The 21,633-nt window shown below is 38.2% G+C and overlaps 1 protein-coding gene across 1 annotated transcript; it reads right to left on the bottom strand.

Moving 5' to 3' along the window:
* Positions 1–6,004: 6,004 nt before the first annotated feature.
* On the bottom strand, positions 6,005–13,838 carry LOC115786028 (uncharacterized). Its single transcript, XM_030738026.1, has 8 exons — positions 13,737–13,838; positions 12,885–12,990; positions 12,624–12,694; positions 10,496–12,530; positions 10,259–10,348; positions 9,534–9,606; positions 7,092–7,190; positions 6,005–6,194 (listed from the first exon to the last, which is right to left on the bottom strand). The coding sequence occupies exons 2-7, from the start codon at positions 12,958–12,960 to the stop codon at positions 7,181–7,183; spliced, it is 2,355 nt and encodes a 784-aa protein (XP_030593886.1). The 5' UTR covers positions 12,961–12,990; positions 13,737–13,838; the 3' UTR covers positions 6,005–6,194; positions 7,092–7,180.
* Positions 13,839–21,633: the final 7,795 nt, after the last annotated feature.

Genomic DNA, 21,633 nt, shown 5'->3' with positions numbered 1-21,633 from the left:
AAAAGTATCCATACCACTCTGCCAGGAGTGCTTGTTCGTGTCATCTATGAATGCCTGTCAGCTTCTGTTTGTTTTTGTGTGTGTCTGCATGTGTGCGTTACTGTGTGGCACACACACTAGCGAGCTGGGAGGTCGGACGTAATGGAAATGCTGCTCACCTGCTTTCCTGGTTGCTGCCGTGTTGACTGAGAGCAAGGCGACCTCTGCTGTGATGGTGGGGACAGAAATTGAGATAAATGATGGAAATAATGGCGCACCATGGTACAAACTTTATTTTGTTTTTCTCTCCCAACTACGTATAACTGACATCAAGTATTGGTAAACACCATGGATGTAATTCTCCAACTAAAATTCTTGAGCCGCTCCTCATTTCATTATATTTTGCTTCCAAGAAGACTTTCATGTAATTTTTTTAATTGGTCTTAAGCAAAAGTTCTCCAGGCTTTCTGAAGGTCTTTCTGAAGTTTTTCTTTCGACATTCTTGTTGTTCCTGACCATTTTCAGAGGAATGTTTTTTTGTTTGTTAAACCACATAACACTGACCTATGAAGCCTGTCACAAAAACACCTCATTGCCAAGAATGACACAGTTTGACAGACATACAATAGTATTTTTGTACCAATGAGATGATTCCCAAAGAGCTTTTAGCTGGAAACTTGGAATGTCTCAGCATGGTGTGTCCTTAAAAACTTTGAGGAAACTGGAGAAGTGGAGGACAATAGAAGCAGCAGGCCTTCATTTCAGCTGCTGGTGTTGGAGAGCTTGCTAAAATTGATGGAATTATGAACACAGGAAAGTACCATCAATTTTTGATCACCATGCAATCCATCTGGAAAGCATCTGATTGGCAACAGCTTCTTTTTTTTTCAGCATGACAATGATCCCAAACCCACTGCCAGTGCAGTAAAAGCATACTTGGATAGACAAACAGACAATGGAGCATTATCAGTCATAGATTGGCCTCCCCAGAGCCCAGACCTCAACATTATTGAAGCAGTGTGGGATCATCCTGACAGAGAACAGAACAAAAGGCAGCAAACATCCAAAGAAGAGCTTTGAATGTCTTTCAAGAAGCCTGGAGAACTATTCCTGACTTTTCTGTGTTCATAATTCGAGCCTGCTCCGCCCACACCACCCAGCAGTGCGGCATATGCATATGGTCGCCAGCTTCACCACTAAGCCACCCAGGCGCCCCAGTAAACAGCTTTGAAGGTCAAATATAAAGGTAAACTCAAAAGTCAAAAACAGCCAGTTATACTCTAGACTCCACACAGGGAAAAATATAATCAGAATCAGATATATCAGAAATATCAGATTCATCTGATATTTGGTATTTGGACCACATCTGGATCCGATCCTGATTCTGGACTTGCAGGCTATTTGAATTTAACATGGGAAACTCCATTTAACAGATACTTTTGGCCACATCTAGGCTGAAAAAAGACATCATCCTCATTTTTTGCAGTGAGAAGCAGATCACTGTTGTCCATGGACGTGTAACATTTGATTGAGACATTATCCCACAACCTTTGACTCTCTATCAAGCCGATCACTCAGTGAGTGAGTCAATGGATGGATGGATGGATTGATGGATGGAAAATGACCATAAAATTAAAATTATTTAGGTTCTACTTTTTAAACCTTGGGAAATTATGGGCATGGAAAATAAGACCTATGTGTTATCTTGGTGATTCAATGTTTGGAGAGTGATGGCATTTAAATCAGCTAAAATATCTGGCGGGGGTTGATGTTCCCAGCACCACTATATTTTGGCATACCTCAGCCGTTTCTCCTTGTTTCCCTTCCTTGAGAATGGCTTCTTCACAGCCACGCTTCACAGAGACCATTTCTGATGAGGCTTCAGTGATCAGTAGAGGGATCAGCTGAAGGTTAAGATACATCTCTCAGGTCCTGTGGATTTTTGTCCTATTTCTTATGGGCATGACTTTCATATTCAGTTTGTTTGCTGTAGATATTTTTTTTTTTTTTTTTTTAGCCCTGCTACTTCTTCTTTTGTCCTCCACTTGTCCAGTTTCCTCAGATTTTTTAAAGGACACACTGTGCGCCATGCATACTATTTTATTCCTGTCATACTTTGTCATCTTTGGAATGTAGATTCAACTAAAAAAATTAAAGCACGTGTTTTGCAACAGCCAGCTAGTAATGAACTGCCTAAAGATACAATTTAAAATCGGCTCTTTGCTAAGTTGTCTGTTATAAGTAGACACAACACTGATTCATCGCTTGAGTTAGGTGCATTTTTATGCTTGAATGATTCATAGGTCAGTGTTAAGTGGCTTAAAAAACAAAGAAACATCTTAAAATGGTCAGTTCCAATGAGCAGTCTAAAATGAGGGGGAAAGCAGCCAATGCCCAATGAAAAAATTCAGAAAGCCTGGAGAACTATTGCTCAAGACCACTTTATAAAATTACGAGGAAATTTGGCTCCTAGGATGCAAGATATACAGAAATGAGAGGTGGCTCAACTACAGTACTTTGCACAGTACTGTATGTCTAAGTTAAATTAGAAAGATCCAGTCTCTCACATTTAGTCTCCTTTCTCTTTCTTATATGGGCTGTTCTCACTCCTCTACTTTCTTCATCACTTACTTTTCCCCACACTGTCAAAATCACCTCATTCAGAATCTCTCTTGTCCAATGATCTTGCTGGCAGTTTAAACCAGTCTGCCCCTTTTCTTCTGTAAATCCACTGGGATCTGTCACTCTGCATTTTGGGCTCCATATCGTACATCTGGATTGTCAGGGGTGTCCCATCCAAAGTCCTCATCAGCCATCTGTTTACTCTATCCCAGTGCCACCAGACTCCAGGGAGTCCACTAACTATCATCTACCTACATCTGGGACTCCACTCTGTGATAATGCTGCTTATCGGCATCTTACAACACACACACACACACACACACACACACACACACACACACACACACACACACACACACACACACACACACACACACACACACACACACACACACACACACACACACACAAAACTTCAGTTTTGTGTGTTTCTGCTTGTCTTCCAAACAATCCCACTTACTTAAATGGTACACCTACACAATATTTTACATGAGGCTTGATAATGTGTCATTTCACTGGTAAAAATAATTTTAGATTAATTAATGACGTAAAAATGCACAGTTAATGCTTTTATTTTTATCAAGAATAAAGGACTTTAGAGTTGTTTTTGAATGGTGGTTAATCACTCTTGGTTTGAAAAGCTGTTATTTGGGGATATTCCCATGTTCACAATGCTAAGTGCCCCAAGCCTGAGACAACAACAATATGCACATCCCAAGTATTTGAACATGGAAGTGCGTGACCCACATTTAATCCAAGTGGGGCTGATGGCCTGTTGCCCTGCTACAATTTGGCTGGCTTTTTTCCAAATACAGTTGTTATTTGCTCAGACTTGGCAGTAGTTTGTAATTCTTTTTTTTTTTTTTTTTTTTTTTTTTTAAAGGAAAGTCAGCAAATGCAGACGCTGTGAACAAAGTGGATTATGTATTATGATTAAAGTCTCTGGGTCCACCTGTCACAGGATATTGTTGTAGGCCAAATGCTGGTAAAATTAATTATGGATTTAAAGTAGTGCACTTCTGCAGAAAAACAGGAAGAGCTGCTAGCTTTTCAAAGAAGGTGCTTTTTTTTTGCTTCTTGAGTGTGTTATTTGGATGGCACGATGCCTGTTAAAGGAGAGGATTTCAGGATCTCAAGAAGCTTTTTGGTACTAACCATGAAAACAGCATGAGTTACCAAGATGACAGTGCAGTTGGGTGATTTGAAAGGTGTAACAGCGACAGGTGTTTAAAGAAAAAAATGCAGTGTGTTGCAATAATTCACTTGGTGCAGGTGATCAGATTTAACAGCAGCAATGCTGGGGGCAACTTTACTGATTTTATTTACTTGTCCTAAACTCAGAATGGCTTTCTCTGTTTCGTGACTGTAAGATTGCAGTCTCGGTCGAGCAATTTGGCTTTAATATTGGATCTTAATATTTCGTCCCACCTGTTTTTGTCATAATGCACCTCCATCAACTTCGCCCTGGAGCTCGGACACAGCCGCTGCAGCTGCTGTCTCCGCCTCACTGCCGTGGGTGGACTCATCTGTAATCTGTAGTGCTTGGTCTAAAGTTGCAGTAAACAGTTTTGCTTGCTGGCAACTTGGAGTTTTACTATCCAGTGATCATGTAACATATTAGAAGTAAACTGCACACAGCTGGATAATACAAATACAGCTGGTAAAGTTCAGCTTTCACTTGCCAGAGTTCAAACTTTTCTCTCTAAAACATTTTTGTTTTAACCCCGGGTCGGGTACATTTCTGGGAGCTTCAGGTTCAACTGTACAAAGGAAGGTTACAATTAGTGAACATAAATCCTTTAGTTATTATTTAGGAAATCTCAGCTGGATCGATTTCACAAATACTTTTGCTGTTGGACTTTGAACAGGATACAAAGTGACACAACACTGATGTGTGTATCAGGTTTCCTACTGATAGAGACACAGATCAAATCATCTGCGTCGCATCTGGTTTGGTATATTTTCTCTAATGTTGCTCTACTTTGTCATCCTGCCTGATAAAAATGTTTGTAGTTTTACATAAAAAACCTGCACTGGGCTCTTTGACGGTACAATCAAACATTTCTAAACTCTCAGATCAAGAAAATTCAGCAGCATTCTTCATCAGCTCTGCTGGGCGCTTTAAATTCAGCCTTGTCTCAAGTATGAAGCGGTTCATCTTTCTTAAAAATCAAATAGTGTATTGCTGCCTGCTCTGGACTAAACCGCTGCTGAAATTTCCTAACCAGAGCTGCAGGGCACATACAGTCTCAATGGCACAACAGGACAATGGATCAAATGCTTGCGCTCTCTCTTACACAAACACACACACACACACACACACACACATACTGGTTTTGGTGTATTAGAAGGACAATTTTTTCAAACCAGTTTTTTGCAACACTAAACGGACACCCCTTTCCACTCATGCTAGAAAGATGTAGTAAATCTTAAAAAATTCTGTTTGAACTATACAACACAAATCTCACTTCAAAATTTAGATACACACATCAGAACTCAAAATATAAGAACCTGACACAATGCTGTATTAAGAGGACAAACAATAATGAGGTACTTAGCTCCGCCCATGACACAAACAGTAATTGCCAGGGCCAACTTTATTTGTCAGGACAATGGCCATACACATACACAAACATGTAATTTTCATGCATAAAAAGGCCAACATGGATAAATGAAAAATGACTAAACAGAAAGACATGGACTGCATTTTACAGCACCTTCACTAAGTAAGCGGCAGTAGCAGTAACTTTCACTAAGCAACAGAATCCTATTTGTGAACAGAAAGGAAAAATTATGAATGGCAAAATGAAATTATGCAAGTCTGTTAAATCATCAAACAGATTAAACAAAAATTGAGTGAACAAGATGAACTTACCCATCGTCTCACAGTAGAAATAAAACTGAAACGTACAGTAACCAATCCACACCAAACAATATATACTGTAAAATATCAGTATGTTTACATATTCTGTTCAACACCCAGTTTGCCAATATAACTGGAATACTGTCAGCCCTTCTCCTGCCTCCACAAGATGAAATATTTAAATTGTCCACCAGTGATATCATCAGGACACAGAGATTGCTTCTGGTCTTACCCTTAATATCCCATGTGTCCTGATGATATCACTAAAGGACAATTCATCACATTCCCATATTCTATCCAGGATTTTCTTTTCTTTTCATAGTTATGCCCCGATTCCTTACAAAATCTCTTATGTTTTGGATAGAGCGGGCAGCCAGAGCAGGATCTTCAGCCTTCTTGCATTGCTGGCATTCAATCATAGTGGCCAGTTTTCCTTTTTTGATGTGTTCGCCAAAATGTCTCATTTTTATTTTTTATTTTATTTATTTGGGACAATGCACATTAATAAAACAATCAATACTTAGTACAGATTGTAAATGAGCCAGATTATAGCATGTTTGCTAATTTGCATCTGTAGTCCCTAGGCAGAAGGACAAATAACAGAAAACGTCATGAATATACAATAGTAGTAAAAGACAACACATTGACAAACATTAAAACAATATGACTGCGACAACCTCCATGGGAGACCATGGATTCTTTTTTGCTCTTCTAGCACTTTCCAGAGATACTAGAAAAAAGACAAATAAATTATTAATGAAAACCAACTCCATTTTAAACAGTTTTTAAATAAGGAAATTTGTGTTTAGTATATTATTTGTTAAAACAATGGTTCTTGGCTATAAATTATGTACTGATGTAATGCCTATTTATTCCCCTTTTAAAATGTGAATTAATAAAGAACATACATTAGCGGGACAAGCTACAGAAATGAGCATGTGCGTTGCACAGATGAAAATAAATTTCTGCCAATGCTAAACAGCTTATTCTGCCATTGACACTTGCTTGGTAAGTGTGGTTGATTATATGATTGAATTCTGAAGAAAAGGCATTTTCGTAATTTCAAAATAGTATTTGTTTGACAAACAGGCCTCAGCAGCTTTCATAGAACCATCCAAAGCCAAAAGAGGCTTGCTGGTCCCTAGATCCCACTCAGCACCACGTTTCTCTATAGGTGCTGTATCAGCAAAAGCCCAAAGTTGAGAACCCTGGTGTACTAAATCTAACTTAATAACCAAATTAGAAAATATATTCCCATTGCTTTGCTTATTACAGTTTTTTGGTGTTTTGCTGTTTTGAAAAAACATTACAGATTAAAATATGTATAAAGAAAGTACTATAAACATTAGTCCTATTACTGATCACTAAATTGCATCTATTTTCTAGCATCTGAATATTGACAGTTTGAAAATGTATCAATTTAATACAAGGTACAGTTTTATATGGTATGTGCATTTAGGCCAGATATATTAGCTAAAATATCAGCTCACAGTATCCTGCAGAAAGAGAATGGTCACCATATTGCCTTTGGGTGGTGTGGATAATTTCTTTTGACCATGCTTCAGTTGTGCTTTTGTGCTTAAGTAATTTGGTGTTTAGTGACTTGTGTATGTGTGGTAGCATTTACCAGAATGTTTATTTGTGTTCTTTTTTCTGCTGGGCTCTTTGTCCTTCTTTAGTTTTGTGTTGGGTTCTTTCTCCTTAGCATCTGTGTGTTTACTTTGTGCTGAAATGAAGAAAGAAAAGATTATAAAACAAAAAATAACAATGGTCTGGATGAGCATTTATTTGTTGTAGGTAGGTTTCTTAAATACTGTGAAGTCCAAGATTCTCCTTTATGGTGTTAAGCAACTAATGGATAAATAATGAATTTATTCTCTTAATGATGAAATCCAGATGTACGGTTTAGACTTGTAGTTCACAGCGACACATGGATGTGTGATATGCCCAGTGCTACTACAGCTTATAACAAAAGATATTGAGCTGACTTATGCACTAAAATAAGACTCAAGCAGTGACTGGAAAGTCGACCAGCTTTTGCAAAACAAGGATGCGATCACAGAGAGAGCTAAGCAAACCAGGCAACTAACAAGGAGACATTCCACCAAATACATACTTTAGTAGATCAGCCCCTTCTTTCAGGTCAGATGGTCACCACAGCAAGTCAACCTCTTCCACCTCCCCTTGTTCTCTACATTTTCTATCCTCACACCAACTATCTGTTAAGTTTCCTCATCCACATCCATCAATCTCTTTGGTCCCCCTCTCTGTCTCCTGCCTAGCAGCTCCATCTCTAACATTCTTTGATCAATATGTCCACTGTCCCTCCGCACATGCCCAAAACAATCTTAGTCTGGCCTCTCTAACTTTTTCTCCTAACTGTCCAACCTGCGTAGTCCCTCTGACATTTTCATTCCAAATCCTATCCATCCTCATTAGTCCCACAAAGAATCTTAACATCTAAGCCTCTGTCATATACAGCTCAGCCTTCTGCTCAGTGCCACTGTCTCTAAATCATACAATATAGCTGGACTCACTCTTCTCTTTTAAACCTTTCCTTTTACTATTGCTGCAACTCTTTGGTCACACACCACTCCTGAAAATTTTCTCCATTCATTCCATCCTGCCTGTACTCTCTTCCTCACCTCTTTTTCATGACTCTTCATTTCTCTGGATAGTTGATCTACTTAAATTCCTCCACTTTTGCAACCTCTGCTCCTTGTAACCGGACTGTTCTACCACCGTCCTCATTCACACTCGTATTCTGTCTCACAACTGACTTTCATTCCTCTTCTTTCCAGTGCAAGCTTTTATCTCTCGAAGTTCTCTTTTACCTGTTCCCTGCTCTCACTGCAAATCATGATACTGTATGCAAACATCATATTACATGGAGATTCCTGTCTGACCTCAACTGTTAGTCTGTCCATCAGCAGGACAAATAAGGGGCTGAGAGTTGATCCTTGATGCAGTCCCACCTTCAACTTGAAACTGTCAGATCTCAAAACTACATGCTTGTTGGGAGGTTGCATCGCTACTCCTTGTTAATGAGGGGATGCCTCACAGATAGAGCCTTCTGTCTGCTGTTGGGGCAGTTTTCTTCCTCGGTGGCCCCTCTGACCTGTGGGGTTCCCCCGGGGTCAGTTCTTGGTGCTCTACAGTTCTCCATTTACATGCTACCCTGGGGTCGACATTTAGGAAGTATAATATTCCTTTTCACTGCTTTGCTGACGATGTGCAGGTTTACATGCCATTAAAGGCACCTTCCAAGAAATCTATTTATGCTGTGTTTAATTGCATGAGGGATATTAAGACAAAGATGGACTTAAAGTTCTTAAGATTAAATTAAAACAAAACAGATTAACCTGTTTGGTCACCCTGACTTGGTCCAGGTTCTTACCATTTCTCTTGGCCTACTAGCACCTTATATACCATCACAGGTAAGGAATCTTGGTGTTATTGATGGGGTGTTCAAATTAGACAAGCAGATTAGCTCTGTGGTCAAGGCTAGCTTCTTTCAGCTTCGGCTTCTAGCCAGAGTCAAACCTTATCTTAGAAGGGGCAATTTAGAAAAAGTCATTCATGCCTTTATTACATTGTGCTTAGATTAATGTAACTCCCTGTACTTAAGCATTGGCCAGTCTGAACTCAACTGTCTGCAGTTGAAAGCTAAGAACATTATTTGCTTAAGTTGATTCATCATTGTGAATGGTATGATAGGAAGTGCTTTTATTTTTATATTAGGAAGTGCAAGCCTAGACGCTGTAGTTGCTGTTGTGCACACTGAAAAGCAGCAGCCATGCCTATATGTTAATTGTTGCACTGTAATGTATTCAATGAGTAAATTGTTAGATTGAAAAGACTGTCCTGGTCATCAGTTATAGCTACTACTTCTGTATTCTACATTCAGATCACTTGAAATTTAGCTTACATATCACCCATTTATTTGAACTGTTGCTGTGACAACAAAATTGAAATGAGTGAAGAAGGTCTGAATCCACTGTGCATTATTTCATAGCCTAAAAGCAATCAAAAATGGTGACATGTTAGTATACTGAGGATATGGGCTAACCTTGTGATAATGGTGATAATGGATAATGGAGGTTCCTCGACAGGTTGCCTAGCCATCAATGGTCCTGCAGAACCTGTAATAAAATATAATATATTTCATTGCATACATAGAAAGATGAGTAAAAGTATTACAGTGAAATTTTGGTTAACTTGCTATGTGGAAAGGTAATGTTTACTCTCATAATAATAATAATAATAATAATAATAATATCTTATGGTTATTTGCCTTTTCCCCTGAAATTTGAAGTCCTTGGGACTGAATTTCATTTGGCACATGAAGTCAAGTTTGGACAAAAGCACACTTTTACAGAATAAACCAGGAAATGTTCAAAAATCTAATTGACATACTACACCCTTTGCCATCTTTTTATGCGACTTCAGAGAGACCCATCTGTAGAACACAAACCAACTGTGGAAGTCTCTTTGCATGAGTGCTCAATTGCTATCTGGGACCTAAGTCATTCAGGCCCTTGCTGTTTTCTAGTATTTCAGATACAAATTAATGTCCCCTCAATATATGTCTGAAATACTAGAAAACAGCAAGAAATTTTAGTTATTGACTTGACAGTGAAATTAAAATTGGTTACGAATACAACATAGCATGTAGCTAAACTGTTAAAAGTCTAACCATCTGGTGACAATAAATACACGCTAGGTTCCTCAACAGATTCCTTATATATATATATATATATATATATATATATATATATATCACACAGTACTTACCGGTCTGTGGATGTGTGAGATTTGCTTCATCTACCTCACTCTCAGCATCGACCTCACTCTCAGCATCTGAATCGGTCAACTGTAGGTTGTCTAGTTAAAATAAATTATATTGCCTTAATGAACCATGAGGTTAAAGTGTTATAAGTTGCCTATGCACAATGTGTGTTCCATTTTGCTACCATATATTTGCTAGAAACATGTCTAATTTTTAATGTAAACAACTTTAAATGGCATTACCTTCGATTTCATTCTCGTCAAGTGTTTTGCCTTGAAGGCTTCTGAGAGATCCTTTCTCCATGGCAAGCAGCAGTTTGGATATCTTGGCCAGCTGGGTAGTAGCCTCAGGAAGTCTGTAATATTCACGATGAACGCGAATATCGTGGCCAAGGAAGTTAGCAACTTGGTCCAACTCGTGATTCTTGAGGTTCAAGATCTGAGACAAAGTTGCAACATGTTTGCGTAATTGCATTGACCTGAGGAGCTCAGGGTTTTCAGCCCCACATTCACTGGCATAAAACCTCAAACAGTCCTGTCCTCTGTAGGGAGTCAGACAATGAGGTCTGGCAAACAGGAACAGGTTTTCTGCCAGAACACCACAGTCTTTTCTTTTTTCTATTAGGCGTGTTATGGCATTCACCATGTCTGGCGAGAGTAACACTGCAACCTTCCGGCCTCTTTTACCCCTTAATTCAACACGACTGAAGTGTTGACAAAGGCGAAGTTCAAATTCTGTCAGTCCAAATGCGACGTCCTTATGCAGGGGACTTGTGTCTCTTTCCAGAAAGCCATTCATTGTCATCTTTGAAATTTCTCCCCCTCTTCTTCTGTTAAAAAGTATTATATTTGCCATGGTGGCTTTACACAGTTCACTATATGATTTTGGTGAACTATTGTCTTCCAAGTCCTTCAATGCTTGTTCTGTAGTCTTCTCCAGATGTCTGTGAAGACGCTGAACATCTTCGGTGAAAGGAAGAGTGGAGGGCTTGTTAAACTGCTGCTCATTCAACGTAGTTAAAGCGGTGTGAGAGATGAGTTCAGACCACTTTGTAGCATAGAGAGTTTTGAAACTCTGGGTTGACTTTATCAGCGTACTGTCTTGTGCCATGAGTGCTCTGCAATGTAAAATATCACTGACTTTCTGTAGTGAGTGACCTAACTTTAGAGCAAGGCTTGGAGTACGGTAGCAGTGCTTTTCTTCATCATACCCGGATACTTTCTTGACCGCTTTGATAACCACATCAAAATTTTCAGGTCTCACAGCATCCTCAAGACTATGTATTGAGAATTCCTTGCGAAGCGTGAGCAGGAGTCTTCCAGATTCTCTGAGTCTCTGGCGAATGTAGTCATATTTGGTGGGATCCTGTCCATATTTGTTAAAGAATGATTGGGCCAGCTGAAGAATAGAGAAGTCACTTCGCACAGTAGAAGTTATTTCATCATCTTTCATAACAGCTAACACGCTCCAAACACCTGGTGATATCTGCTGACACAAAGCTGACTCATTCATAGAGGCCAAAGACAAAACTTTTTTTCTTCCAATCTCTGAAGTGGCTTCTACTGCTTTTGAAGAACATTTTCGAACATGTCGCCAAAGATCTCGTCGCAGATATAATGCCTGGCAGTACATGCAGTGAATGTAATCTTTTGCATTGTACTTTTTCTTTGATGTGCGTCTTAGTTTTAGTGATCCAACTCCACTCGCCAAGACCTCTGAGTTATGCTTGTGGTTTCCCTTGTTGCGAAGCTTTATAAGCATTTTCATACGTTGTTTGGACCTCTTGGGAAGACTTAAAACTTGAGCAACATCTGCATGTGTTTTCTCGTGAGTTTTTAAGTGACGTGTAAACTTTGTCTGTAGTTTCCCACAAATGTAGCAGTAAGTTTTATTTCTGAGCAAGGATGACGTGTTTGAGACTTTTTCAGCCATAGCATCAGCACCATCATCAACAAATATGTCTTCGGCATCAGCGTTTCCTATATTGCCAGTAACTCTTGATACTTCAAGCTGACTTGTGCTGATCATATCTTCAGTTGATGATTCTGCAGCTTCAGAAACGGGCTCTCTGTTTTCCTCTACAAAACTTTCTTGGTGGTGTCTTTTGTTTTTGGAAGAAGACTTGCTGGTGGAGACCTCACAATTCTGTACTTGTTTGTAACTGATTTTTAAAGGCTCTGATCTGTCATCGCACGAGCTGTTTGAATCATCTATGGAATCAGGAACATACTCCTCTTCTGATGATACCACCTCACTTGAACTTGGTTCTGTACAGACCTGATAATGATTAAAAACCATCGTATATACATATATTATATTTTGCATACTTGGAAAGCATTGCACCGAGAATAATTCTACTAAAAAGCTTACCACTTGCAGAAGTTCAGTGATGTCCACCTTGTGTTTAACATAACACTTTTTGTGCCAGGACTGGTTGCAAACTAGAAAGAGAAAATTAAGAATTAATAAAAGAAGGTAGCATGGAAAGTACTTAAAAAGTCAGTGCAGCAGCAAATGGCTCATTTTAAACATATAGCACAGCTACACATGGAGCAGGTTTTTAAAAGTGTTCCTGTGGCATCACATTCAAAAGATACAGATGAAGCCCCCCTTCCATTTTCAAAAAATTACCTTTACATCTCACACCACTCCATTTCAGAGGTGCAAAAGGTCCTCCACATGAAACACATTTTTCTAAACTTGACATTTTGTCAGGGACAAGATCATGATCACAGTCCTGTTGACCAAAAAAAAGTGTAATCATAAGATAAGAATCTTAACGGACACTTGTGAAGTGTAGAATATCAAAACCAATGAATCGTTTGTACTCTGTTTCTATAAAAACATGAATTAAAGATGAAAGTGACATGATTTGTATGTGTTATCCCTGTTGTGAATGAAATTGTTTAGAAATTAGAAACTTCAAACCTTAAATCTACATTAATAACTTGTTGCCATGTAAAATTCAGAGGAAAAATTACACACCTGGAATAACAGAAAAAAGATCCCCTCTCAACCTAGCTTGTTCTTCAGCAGAACAAACCTAACTAATCAACTAAAATAGAACAAAAACATACATTCACTGTGGATTTACTCTACCAGTTAAAAGTTTGGAGCCAACTTCTCATTCTCATTAAAATGAGAAGGTGTGTCAAAACATTTGACTGGTATTGTACATAAATATATTGTATAAAAGCATGCACGGAGCATGACCCTTAAGAATATGGTCATGCTCCATATTCTTGATGGTGAGCAGATATCTCACCTGAAAAAAAACAAAAAAACAACCCCACCCCACCCCAAAAAATAATTTGAATATACATGCTTCAGAAGACTGAACTGGATTTATAATCTTCATAATGTATTAACTTGTGAAATTAAAGATTACAAAAACCAACTGAATCTATACACAACTGAATATAATTTATATGAGTGAAAATTTAAAAAAGTAAAAGTTAAGAAGTCGTTAGAGAGGAAAATTACCTCTGGTGAGTTGCCCGAAAATGATCTGCAGGCATCCACATCAGAAGCCTGACACAGCAACTCTTTGGAGAGCTAAAATGAAGGGATGAACACTGAATGAGTCTAGGCTTCTAAATTAAAAAAAAAGAAATAATGTCCACCTAATGTATGAACCTATCAAGCTGAGTATTACACAGGACCTGTGTGTCTGCGCACTTCTAAATGTAACTTTCGTTCTTTTGTACTTGTATTTTCAAAAATCAGTCCTCCAAATTCCTGCATCTTACATTTTGAGGATTACATAGGACCTGTGTATCTGAATAGTACTGAATATCACTCTCATGAGTTTGTTTTATAAAGTAAATAACTCATTGAAGATGTAAATTACCTCTGGTGAGTTGTCTGGAAAAGATCTGCATGCGTCCACATCAGCAGCCTGACACGGCATCTCTTTGGAGACCTGAAATGTAAAGAACAATCACTGAATGTGAGTTTGTTCATAATGTTCAAAACCGAGTCCTCCTTATTCCTGCACCTGACATGTTGAGTATTACACAGGACCTGTGTATCTGCGTGCTTCTAAGTGTAACTTTCTTTTGTACTTTTATTTTCAAAACTCAGTCCTCCTTATTCCTGCACCTGACATGTTGAGTATTACACAGGACCTGTGTATCTGCGCGCTTCTAAATATAACCTTCATTCTTTTGTACTTGTATTTTCAAAAATCAGTCCTCCAAATTCCTGCATCTTACATGTTGAGCATTACATAGGACTCTGTATCTGAATAGTGCTAAATATCACTCTCATGAGTTTGTTTTATAAAGTAAATAGGTCATTGAAGATGAAAATTACCTCTGGTGAGTTGTCTGGAAAAGATCTGCATGCGTCCACATCAGCAGCCTGAAACGAAATCTCTTTGGAGACCTGAAATGTAAAGAACAATCACTGAATGTGAGTTTGTTCATAATGTTCAAAACCGAGTCCTCCTTATTCCTGCACCTGACATGTTGAGTATTACACAGGACCTGTGTATCTCCATGCTTCTAAGTGTAACTTTCATTCTTTTGTACTTGTATTTTCAAAACTCAGTCCTCCTTATTCCTGCACCTGACATGTTGAGTATTACACAGGACCTGTGTGTCCCTGTGCTTCTAAGTGTAACTTTCATTCTTTTGTACTTGTATTTTCAAAACTCAGTCCTCCTTATTCCTGCACCTGACATGTTGAGTATTACACAGGACCTGTGTATCTGCGCGCTTCTAAATTTAACCTTCATTCTTTTGTACTTGTATTTTCAAAAATCAGTCCTCCAAATTCCTGCATCTTACATGTTGAGCATTACATAGGACTCTGTATCTGAATAGTGCTGAATATCACTCTCATGAGTTTGTTTTATAAAGTAAATAGGTCATTGAAGATGAAAATTACCTCTGGTGAGTTGTCTGGAAAAGATCTGCATGCGTCCACATCAGCAGCCTGACACGGCATCTCTTTGGAGACCTGAAATGTAAAGAACAATCACTGAATGTGAGTTTGTTCATAATGTTCAAAACCGAGTCCTCCTTATTCCTGCACCTTACATGTTGAGTATTACACAGGACCTGTGTATCTCCGTGCTTCTAAGTGTAACTTTCATTCTTTTGTACTTGTATTTTCAAAACTCAGTCCTCCTTATTCCTGCACCTGACATGTTGAGTATTACACAGGACCTGTGTATCTGCGCGCTTCTAAATATAACCTTCATTCTTTTGTACTTGTATTTTCAAAAATCAGTCCTCCAAATTCCTGCATCTTACATGTTGAGCATTACATAGGACCTCTGTATCTGAATAGTGCTGAATATCACTCTCATGAGTTTGTTTTATAAAGTAAATAGGTCATTGAAGATGAAAATTACCTCTGGTGAGTTGTCTGGAAAAGATCTGCATGCGTCCACATCAGCAGCCTGAAACGAAATCTCTTTGGAGACCTGAAATGTAAAGAACAATCACTGAATGTGAGTTTGTTCATAATGTTCAAAACCGAGTCCTCCTTATTCCTGCACCTGACATGTTGAGTATTACACAGGACCTGTGTAACCCTGTGCTTCTAAATGTAACTTTCATTCTTTTGTACTTGTATTTTCAAAACTCAGTCCTCCTTATTCCTGCACCTGACATGTTGAGTATTACACAGGACCTGTGTATCTGCGCGCTTCTAAATGTAACTTTCATTCTTTTGTACTTGTATTTTCAAAAATCAGTCCTCCAAATTCCTGCATCTTACATGTTGAGCATTACATAGGACTCTGTATCTGAATAGTGCTAAATATCACTCTCATGAGTTTGTTTTATAAAGTAAATAGGTCATTGAAGATGAAAATTACCTCTGGTGAGTTGTCTGGAAAAGATCTGCATGCGTCCACATCAGCAGCCTGAAACGAAATCTCTTTGGAGACCTGAAATGTAAAGAACAATCACTGAATGTGAGTTTGTTCATAATGTTCAAAACCGAGTCCTCCTTATTCCTGCACCTGACATGTTGAGTATTACACAGGACCTGTGTATCTCCATGCTTCTAAGTGTAACTTTCATTCTTTTGTACTTGTATTTTCAAAACTCAGTCCTCCTTATTCCTGCACCTGACATGTTGAGTATTACACAGGACCTGTGTGTCCCTGTGCTTCTAAGTGTAACTTTCATTCTTTTGTAATTGTATTTTCAAAACTCAGTCCTCCTTATTCCTGCACCTGACATGTTGAGTATTACACAGGACCTGTGTATCTGCGCGCTTCTAAATATAACCTTCATTCTTTTGTACTTGTATTTTCAAAAATCAGTCCTCCAAATTCCTGCATCTTACATGTTGAGCATTACATAGGACTCTGTATCTGAATAGTGCTGAATATCACTCTCATGAGTTTGTTTTATAAAGTAAATAGGTCATTGAAGATGAAAATTACCTCTGGTGAGTTGTCTGAAAAAGATCTGCATGCGTCCACATCAGCAGCCTGACACGGCATCTCTTTGGAGACCTGAAATGTAAAGAACAATCACTGAATGTGAGTTTGTTCATAATGTTCAAAACCGAGTCCTCCTTATTCCTGCACCTTACATGTTGAGTATTACACAGGACCTGTGTATCTCCGTGCTTCTAAGTGTAACTTTCATTCTTTTGTACTTGTATTTTCAAAACTCAGTCCTCCTTATTCCTGCACCTGACATGTTGAGTATTACACAGGACCTGTGTATCTGCGCGCTTCTAAATATAACCTTCATTCTTTTGTACTTGTATTTTCAAAAATCAGTCCTCCAAATTCCTGCATCTTACATGTTGAGCATTACATAGGACCTCTGTATCTGAATAGTGCTGAATATCACTCTCATGAGTTTGTTTTATAAAGTAAATAGGTCATTGAAGATGAAAATTACCTCTGGTGAGTTGTCTGGAAAAGATCTGCATGCGTCCACATCAGCAGCCTGAAACGAAATCTCTTTGGAGACCTGAAATGTAAAGAACAATCACTGAATGTGAGTTTGTTCATAATGTTCAAAACCGAGTCCTCCTTATTCCTGCACCTGACATGTTGAGTATTACACAGGACCTGTGTGTCCCTGTGCTTCTAAATGTAACTTTCATTCTTTTGTACTTGTATTTTCAAAACTCAGTCCTCCTTATTCCTGCACCTTACATGTTGAGTATTACACAGGACCTGTGTATCTGCGCGCTTCTAAATGTAACTTTCATTCTTTTGTACTTGTATTTTCAAAAATCAGTCCTCCAAATTCCTGCATCTTACATTTTGAGCATTACATAGGACTTCAGTATCTGTATAGTACTGAATATCACTCTCATGAGTTTGTTTTATAAAGTAAATAGGTCATTGAAGATGAAAATTACCTCTGGTGAGTTGTCTGGAAAAGATCTGCATGCGTCCACATCAGCAGTCTGAAACGAAATCTCTTTGGAGACCTGAAATGTAAAGAACAATCACTGAATGTGAGTTTGTTCATAATGTTCAAAACCGAGTCCTCCTTATTCCTGCACCTGACATGTTGAGTATTACACAGGACCTGTGTGTCCCTGTGCTTCTAAATGTAACTTTCATTCTTTTGTACTTGTATTTTCAAAACTCAGTCCTCCTTATTCCTGCACCTGACATGTTGAGTATTACACAGGACCTGTGTATCTGCGCGCTTCTAAATGTAACTTTCATTCTTTTGTACTTGTATTTTCAAAAATCAGTCCTCCAAATTCCTGCATCTTACATTTTGAGCATTACATAGGACTTCAATATCTGTATAGTACTGAATATCACTCTCATGAGTTTGTTTTATAAAGTAAATAGGTCATTGAAGATGAAAATTACCTCTGGTGAGTTGTCTGGAAAAGATCTGCATGTGTCCACATCAGCAGCCTGAAACAAAATCTCTTTGGAGACCTGAAATATAAAGAACAATCACCGAACGTGAGTTTGTTCATAATGTTCAAAACCGAGTCCTCCTTATTCCTGCACCTGACATGTTGAGTATTACACAGGACCTGTGTGTCCCTGTGCTTCTAAATGTAACTTTCATTCTTTTGTACTTGTATTTTCAAAACTCAGTCCTCCTTATTCCTGCACCTGACATGTTGAGTATTACACAGGATCTATGTCTAGACACAGATACTATATCCCATCCTAGTTAATATATATATAAATATTAGGTCAGCATAATTTTTTTACATGTGACAGTCTATGACATTTTGAATAGTACCGAACAAGTTGGAATAGTGTAGTCTGATTAAGTCTTTCTGCAAGATCTGCTTTTTCAGGCTCTGTGCTCCTCACTTATGTTTTTGACTATATTGAAAGTGTGTGCTACAGCTTGATATATCCTTCAAAATTGTGTTCAAAGGTGGTAGAATGACTGGTGGTAGAGGTGGTAGAGTGACAGTATTGTTACACTTCTATATACCTTGCTTCTCCATGGCCAGTCAGAATCACCATAATTATAAGTGATTTCTTCCCCTGGACCAATATCTTTGAGCGCAAATAAACAGAGATGGGGTCTTCCAGCCACTCTTGTAACTTTCATTTTGCTGTTTGGGTTCACCTCCTCATCATTTACCAGTCTGCCTAATGATCCATCCTCTCTGGCAGCATCAACACTGAAATATCAAGTATGCAATAAGAATAATTACGTCATGTAAGAGAAAGGATTTTGCATATTCAGTGTTAGCATGTCTGAAGAATATTCTTCCACCATCTTAAAACCATCTGGCACTGTGTTTCATAACTGAAACTACTTTTACTGATGATGAGGCAGAAAATGTTTGCATCTCTGTGTTTAGATACAAATTTAGGGGGGGGCACCTTAAAACAATCACATACCATAACTGTTGTCCATTGAACTGGAAATCAAACATAAAAACCTTGAGTGCATCATGGTAAACTTTCAATCGGTTTTCTTGTTCCTTTCTGCTTATGACTTCCCCTCTATACTCAATAAGGAAATCTCCTTTTTGAAAGCACCGACAGCTGAACACACCCCAACCTGAAGGTACACATAATAAACAAAGTAGAATAATACACTTTAAACAATGCAGAGCTGTCCAATAGTAGCAATTAAGACTAACTTTTGAGATTATTAACTTATTCAAAATCAGTTCATAAATAAAGTATCTCTCTAGGTGTATAGAATTATCTACCCAAGAAAAAAAAAATTATCCAACATAATAGCTTCTATTTTGAACAGTTGTCTCCTTTGGAATAAGACAGATGTTCTGATCATGATAGTCATAGAACATGATCTATGCTCCTAAAGTGCAGTTTAAAAATTGTAAATTAAAAACAATCTTTGTTAACAAACCTTTGCACAATAAACTCAGAACTCACCTTTAAATGAATTAATATATTTTACATTAAATCCTTCCTTATCTTCACCTAAGGAGCAGTAATAACTGGCATCATGTTTGGGATTTCTTTTTGCTCTCTGTGGCCTTGTTGCTGCCATCTCCTGCAAAAATCACATGTTGATAACTTGAGCAACAACGTATTACTGTGTACAATATAATTTAATGGTATTGTATGTGAAAATGTCGTATGAATGAACAGTATCACATCTCCTACTTTCTATTGACAGGTTCTCAAAACTTTCAAATAGAAAAATTAATCTTAATCCTAAGAATTCCTATATAGTATAATTTGTGCCTGAGAAAGAATATCACACACTGATACACATCACAGACAATGACCAAATACAGACTTGACTTTTCCGGCAATTTCATGCCTCGGTTCTAATTCTGGAGTGAGCCACTATCCCTTTAAACTCTGGTACACTGACTAGCATGCTTGCTAATAACTAGCTAAACTGTTGCAAATCAGATGCTTTAAAGTATCCCAACATCAAGTAACCTACACATTCTGCATAATTGCATAAAAATATGTACCTAAATGTGTAAGGAGTTTTATATGGATCTTACCTCTTCCTCCAAAGAATCCCCTGCAAAGAATGACGCTTGTTCAATTAACACGTAAGGGCTTGCACCTGAACTGGACGGACTGTACCACATTGATAGAAGAGGAGGGGTATGACAAATAGAGAATTCTTTTTTTGTTTCTAAAGAGCACAAGGTTTGATTTATTCAGGAACAAGAAAACAAATTTGTTTAAATAATATTTTGTTACTTTGATTCAATATTTCAAAGTGTGTATTTTATCTTACATTTTGCTTTTATTAGGAGGCAGCAGTCACATGGTATCTCCCACCAGCAATGTTTAACCCTTTATCAGGCAAGTGACTTCTTTTGATCACTTCTGCTGACCTCCTAAATGATGTCACAGCAGCTATACTTTAAAACACATTTTTATTCAGAGACACTTTGGTATTTTTTGTATTCATTTTCACCCAAATAAGGTAGCTTAAACCTTTTATAAACTTTTCCTTTATCTGGAAACTGCTGTCTAATGGCAGACCCAGCAGAAAAACGTTTTCTGATGAACCTGCCTATAGACAATCTAGACTACCTAGACAATCCATGTGTATACAGAGTAGCATTATTACCTGGAGATAAGGACAAAATATCAATCTTTATAGTTTTATGCTAACAGTAACATAAGTAATCATGATATTTTTGCACGTTAAGTATTTTTTAAATTAATGCTTTTTATTTTTATATTTGTAATTCTGTATTACCCCATGGGTGGTTATCCATTCTTTCAAGCTTGGGTTCTCTACCACAGGCCTTGGAGCATGAGGGTTCTTGCACAATATCTTAGCAGTTCCCAGAGGTGTGCTCTTCTGTATCAAGAAGTCTGATGAATCTCCGGGTATCTGTTTGAGACACTCTTCCAGTTTGGGGGTCATTGCCTCGAGTGCTCCAGTGACCACAGGCACTACTGTTGCCTTCACCTTCCAGGCTCTTTTTAATGCTTTTTTGAGTGCTTGGTATTTTTCTAGTTTTTTTTTTTTGTGTTCCTTTATCCTAATGTTTCCATCATTTGGGATGGCTACATCACCACAAAAGCTTTCCTCTGCAGGTTAATGATCCCGATGTGCAGTTGGTTCGCCATTCCCATTTTGTTGTTCTGTAGCTGGAAGTCCCACAGGATCTTAGCTCATTTGTTTTCTACCACCTTGTGTGGCATCTCCCATTTTAACCTGGTTTTCTCCAGGTCATATTCTGCACAGATGTTTCTTTACACTATTCCGGCTACTTGGTTGTGGCGTTCCATGTATTCTTTTTCTGCTAGCATCTTACATCCTGGTGTTAGGTGCTGAATTGTCTCAGGGGACTCTTTGCACAGCCTACAACTGGGGTCTTGCCTGGTGTGATAGATCTGGGCTACTATTGCTATGGTGCTCAGGACCTGCTTCTGAGCCACCATGATTAGTGCTTCTGTGCTGTGTTTTGGTCGAGCCTTTCTGTTCATTGGTAGGATTTGTTCATATCAGCC

The sequence above is a fragment of the Archocentrus centrarchus genome, chromosome 1, assembly GCF_007364275.1.
Source record: "Archocentrus centrarchus isolate MPI-CPG fArcCen1 chromosome 1, fArcCen1, whole genome shotgun sequence".
NCBI classification, from domain to species: domain Eukaryota; kingdom Metazoa; phylum Chordata; class Actinopteri; order Cichliformes; family Cichlidae; genus Archocentrus; species Archocentrus centrarchus.
Note: the sequence above shows the minus strand (reverse complement) of the source record. Positions and strands in the feature narration are given on the sequence as shown.